At 37.9% G+C, this 6,000-nt stretch overlaps 1 protein-coding gene across 2 annotated transcripts in view; it reads left to right on the top strand.

The window, feature by feature from the left end:
• Positions 1-6,000, top strand: part of LOC140168513 (pre-rRNA 2'-O-ribose RNA methyltransferase FTSJ3-like) — a 34,978-nt gene that overhangs the window by 7,579 nt on the left and 21,399 nt on the right. Inside the window, exon 3 of one of the 2 annotated variants that reach the window (XM_072191916.1) lies at positions 5,249-5,375. In XM_072191916.1, coding sequence (XP_072048017.1) covers positions 5,249-5,375 — 127 coding nt within the window. The other variant, XM_072191917.1, reaches the window with a different exon arrangement.

Raw genomic sequence — 6,000 nt, 5'->3', positions numbered from 1 at the left:
GGTGATTTTATTAGGGTGTTCTATTTGATGTTTCTTCCAGGTTTCCTACAGATCCTTTTAGCGCATGATTTTTATTTATATTCATTTATATTAGGGGTGGTGCAATAATTATGTGTACTCCTGGGTGTGAATTCTCAAAATGGTCTGCCAAAAACGCTTGCCCCCCTTTTGATGCCAAAAATCGTTCCCCCCTTTCGACGTGCCAAAAACCTTTGCCCCCCCCCTTTTGACGTGCAAAAAATCTTTGCCCCCCCCCCCCTTACACATGCAAGATTTTGGGGAACCCGAATTTAAAACCTTAAATTGTCTTATCATATATGAAAGAAGCGAGCAGGAAATTTTGCATATTTGAATGTGTTCCTAACGTTTTCCTGTGCTTTTTTAGGGCGTAATGTAGAAACGGTAGGCCTACCCAAAATATCTGTGCCAAAAATTGCTTGCCCCCCCCTTCGACCTGCCAAAATCGCTTGACCCCCTTTGACCTGCCAAAAATGCTTGCCCCCCTTCTGGCCTGCCAAAAATCTTTGCCCAAGTTTGCCCCCCCCTATAATTCACCCCCTCCGGGTACACATAATTATTGCACCACCCCTTATATGGTCTCAGTATTGGTGTAAATTAAATACAGACTATTGTATAAATGGTTTGATTAAAAAAAAAATTGAAAATCAGTTAAACAAGTTCGTAAAATTACAAGCACATAATTATACAGATTCTGATGAAATTGAAAATATAATTTCCCCAAATTACATGTTTGTTTACATTTTATGTGCACGCGGTAAATCATGTACTCTCCGACGAAATGTGGTTCTAAAAATAGGTACCATATACCATGTGTTCCCTGGGCATGGATACCCTCATTTAAATAACTAGGCGGTCACGACCGCTTCCCAGAAATAACATCAATGAGGTTCGCTCATCAAAGTCAGTTAATACACATGGATGAGGGAATTCAACTTTCAATATAAACAAATCAAATGTATCGCAATGAAAATGATAAATTCAGCATGTTCAGTTGGGCTGAAATCGAGTCAACTGATCCGGCGGCGCTGGCCTAATTTTAAATTGCTTAATGGACATTCCCGAGAGACATTCACGAGTCCGGTCCATTTGCATTATCATATCAGTAAAAACAAGATGAAGATCACGTTGGTGATGAAGATCGGAGATGAAGATCACGTTGGTGCTTGGCCGGGCTTTCTTCAGATTCGTGGACGACGGAGTACGACTACGAGTAGGCCTACTGCCCGATACTGCAGGATCGACTCTTTCAATTCAGGACTCAGTTCAATTTTGTTGGTGGTTTATCGACTTTCAACTTTAAATTCACAAATGCTCGGCATGTTGCATAAATTTGGTTATTTCACCGGCCGGGAACTGCCGGGCTGGGTGGCCGGTGGGTCTCGGTGCGGTGTGGGTTATCATCCCGGACTGTCCCGGCCTTTATAACTTATGGGCTTGCACTTGGATCCGGACTTAAGTACGTGATTTATTAATTATGTGCAGTGCTTTGGTTCTAAAAAATTGGAAAGGAGCAGAACACGTCCGTCAAACAATACAACTCATGAACTTACAAGGAATATAAATTGAGATGAAACCGAGATGAAAGAAGTTACAAGCCAAAAATACGGTAGGCATATAAAACTACATACGCAGGTTGGTTTTTTTTCACGTTGCGTCACGTCCGTGCCGATTTATAAACTTTCAAAACAACGGATCCGGATATAAAAGACTTTGTCATGATCTTAGTTCTCATTTATATAGATATTCTTGATCCATTGGTTATTAATTAGTAGGCCTACTCCGGATCCATGGCAGAGCGGGACAACACAATTTATCGCCAGCCAAACAAATATTATTAATTAAAGACGCAAGCAATCTAATTTTAATTGACACATGATTTTCTCCTTCGTAGTTAAAAAAAAAGTATGAATAAAAAATACGTATGAGCTCGAGGCCTATTCCAAGTATAATGTAAATTTTGAGTGATTTATATATTTTAACTTGGTGATCAACACGTGTTGCTGTTGTGTTGCAATCAGTGACAGAAATATTAAACGGCAAACTCTAGAGACAAGAAGATGGTCATGCTAAAAGTAATGTTGATAAAATTAGGTTATTTATATTACTGATTTGACATCCAACAATTTGCTACGATCGATCGAACCTTTTATCACTCGGCGACGCTGAAGTATGTACGGTACGTATCTCGGCTCATGTGGGTTTGGAGCTCCCAAAATAACCAATACACCCAAGCTGTGCATTGGGTGCTTTTTGCTGATTTGCTACTCGTTTTTGCTGCTCGTTTCTCAAGTGGCGATGCTCGTTTTTCAAGTGGCGATGCTCGTTTTTGCTACTCGTATTAAAGTGGATTGGGTAACATAACAAAGGAGGAACAATGGTTAATTCCTCATTGTTAGGAGGTTTTGAAAACGAGTAGAAGTGTCCAATACGAGTAGTTTTCCATTACCAGTGCATGTTTGAAGACTAAAAAAATCAAAATTATATGCTTCCTATGTCCGATTTTCACTTAAAGTTGCTGTATAACTGAGTCTTTCAACATAGATATGTCAAGAGGTACATCATTTGCTTCAGTTTTTGAAAAAGATTACTCCAAATATGGACTAAAACACCAAAATCAAGGATCGTCGCACTCTCATTTTAACCCCTTGCAGAATAAAATTGCAGATTTACGACAATCTCAGATTAAAAATATGAATTGTGAATGGCTGCATTTACACTAAGCCAACTCTAACCCTTGGGTTGAAACACAAAAACAACAACAAAAGCTTCATGTGCATCAAAATATTGTGAGAAATTGCCTCCAAAGTGGGAAAAATCTAGAAAATCAAGGAAATTGCCGCTCAATGTAAAAAAGTGCTACAGAATGAAACAGCAAGTTACGGACACCCTCGAAATAAAAATATCAACGTTGTACATCCATATTCAAGGTAAAACAACTCTAGGACTTCAAGTTGGACCACTGCAGTAGATAAAAACAACAAGTTGGTCATAATATGTTGATAACTACACTCCAGAAATGGAAAAATATGAAAACTTCACAAGTAAGGTCAACAATTTCTATGGGAAAATACACAGGAAAATGGCCAAAAAACAAATGTTTCAATATATTGCCATTTTTTAACCCAACATCCTAGAAATTTCTTGTTTACGTCAAAAGAAAGATATTTTTGTGGAGATTCAGGAAAAAGGAGTCTCAATTTGATTGCACATGTAGCACACAGTAGGGTAACTCATCATCTACAGTCATCATATCAAAATTTCACCCTTGGACAGCGTTTCCTATGGGAAAATACACACGCTTCGGGCAAAAAACATCAAATTTTCAAATTTATCGAGAAAAAAACAAGTTGTGCCAAAAAAAAGATACATTTCTCATGGTTCAGAAAAAGTAACTTTAAAATTCACTACATCGTTGGCACCGGGTCGAAAAACTCACTTTCTAAAGGCAATTTCTTAATTTCTTCTGCGGATCCAGACACTGGTCTTTGCTGATAAATAATCTGGTGCTTTCACAGAGCCGCCGTGTAAAATTCAAAAGGTCAATAGACCTAAAAATATTTTTTGTAACTACACATATACTAAATAAATATTTGAAAATGTTTAGGTCTCTATGAAGAAAACAATTTGATATTTTTTTATGCTCAAAACATGCCATTGTTCAGTTATGGGTCGTATGCAGACACCTAATGAGCTAATGTGTGACCCCCCTACTAATATATTTGGAAAATCAAATCCTTTAAAACTTACATTTAACATAAAATGTCATCCCTTTCAAGCACTTATGCAAAAAGAACATAAATGTTTGTTGTAAATGTGACTAATTCCTAATGGAATTACCGACATTTATACAGCTTGATATTGGTAGTCTACATTGTTTTTATTAACGATATTCATCATGATACCGGTATGTAATATATTGATTTCAAGTGAAAGGCCCTATTTTTCTCATAAACATATTGAACTTTGAAGTTAGAAGTTCAAACTCAGTGAATTCCGAAGATATCATCAAAAAAACTGCCTACCGTATTTTGTCAAATAAACGCCCCGGGGGCGTTACATTTTCCCAAGGGGGGGGGGGGGGCGTTTATTCAAGGACGGTCAATTTTAGAACGATAAAAACGCTAAAATGACGAAATATGAACTAGAAACACAGACTTCTGGCTCACTTCCGGGTTTCCAATCCAGGTTTTCGCCAATTATTGACACTATTATCGACCATGTGGGGAACTTGGTAAGCTTACAAGATGGCATGGAAATATTGGCAATTTTGAAACATCTTGGTTGAAAAAAGTGGAGGGGGCGTTTATTTGAGGGGGGGCGACTATTTGACGAAATATGGTACGGTAATTAATCAGTCGGCAGTTTTTTAATGATTTCTTCGGAAATATACCGATTTGGAACGCCAAATTTCAATATGTTTATGAGAAAAATATGAGCTTTCATCTGATACCAAAATCAGCATTTTGATGAGGTAAAGTGGGCAGTGAGATTGTCAATCAGGTTACCCACCTTTAGTAAGAGATCTAACGAGTAATGATGGCCAATAACCTGGGTTGTTGCTACAGAGGGCGGCAGTAGTGTGTGGCAGAGCCCACCACTCAGCTGCAATTTTAAAGCACTGGAGCCCACCACTCAAGAGGCCGAGTTACACAATTTTATTGAATTACTGTACCGTATTTGTTCCATTAACTGTCCATGTCCCTATTTAAGTGCCCATCCAGCGACTTTACTACGCAGCGAGCAGAATGTTGGTCAAAAATCAAGATATCTCCAACATGGAATAAAGCAATTCCTATTGTGGTAACTTCCAGGGTAACTTGATCGCTGACCAAGATTCAGCTTTCTGCCTTTACTACATCATACATGTGATCCCCCATCATTATGTGTAGGAATCCAACTACACATCAAACATGGAACCATCTATACAATAAAAAGCAATATTTTGGGACATTGTTTATGTTTGCAGTTATGTAAACAATGTCAGAAATACGCGCCCTGCCAAAAAACGTTGTTAAGCGCCTTGGACGGTTAAATGGAATGAATACAGTAGTCAAAAATTGGGACAGTTGTGGCAACAAATTGCCAAATATGCAGCACTAAAAATACACATTCTTTTCTTTTAAATTAGTTATTTCGTAAGTGTAAGGAGACTTTCTGGGCGCAGTATATGATAAATAAATAAATACATTGTATTAATACCATCAATGTTTGTTTTTATCTTTCATAGGCTACAAGTAGCTTCCAAGAACATGCCCATATCAAGTCTTATTATTGGTGTAGACTTGTTCCCAATCAGACCAATACCAAATGTTGTCACAATACAAAGTGATATCACCACAGAGAAATGCAGACAGGTGAGTGCCTAGATAAGACTTGTATCAAGTCTTATTATTGGTGTAGACTTGTTCCCAATCAGACCAATACCAAATGTTGTCATGATACAAGGTGATATCACCACAGAGAAATGCAGACAGGTGAGTGCCTAGATAAGACTTGAATTCAATCAGACCAATACCAAATGTTGTCATGATATAAGGTGATATCACCATGCAGACATATCAATTCATTGACCATGTTTTTGTACTGTGACCATGTTAATTGTATTGATATATATGGGAAAGTTGTTTGTGGTTTGTTTTGTCACTTGTCCTACATGTATATGTATGTGTTTGGGGGATGGGTGGGTGGGTGTGTTGAGGGGGTATTTGGGTGGGATTTTTGTTTGTATGTAGAAAATCCCTGATCTGTATTTAATTGATTCACTTGTAACCAACATTATTTGTTTCACCTTAGTATACCTTTCTTGCCTTTGCTGGACTACCACTACTTGTTTTTGCTTGCCTTTTTCATCACTTTTCGTAGTGTGCTGCATTATGCTCTTTTTAACAGAGGTATCCGTTGGGTCCTGTTGTCATGGTGGGGCAGTATTTTAAAAATCTCATTGTTATACTCTGATTGCATCTTTGTATCTATCTTGAT

The sequence above is a fragment of the Amphiura filiformis genome, chromosome 13, assembly GCF_039555335.1.
Source record: "Amphiura filiformis chromosome 13, Afil_fr2py, whole genome shotgun sequence".
In the NCBI taxonomy this organism is placed as follows: Eukaryota; Metazoa; Echinodermata; class Ophiuroidea; order Amphilepidida; family Amphiuridae; genus Amphiura; species Amphiura filiformis.
Note: the sequence above shows the minus strand (reverse complement) of the source record. Positions and strands in the feature narration are given on the sequence as shown.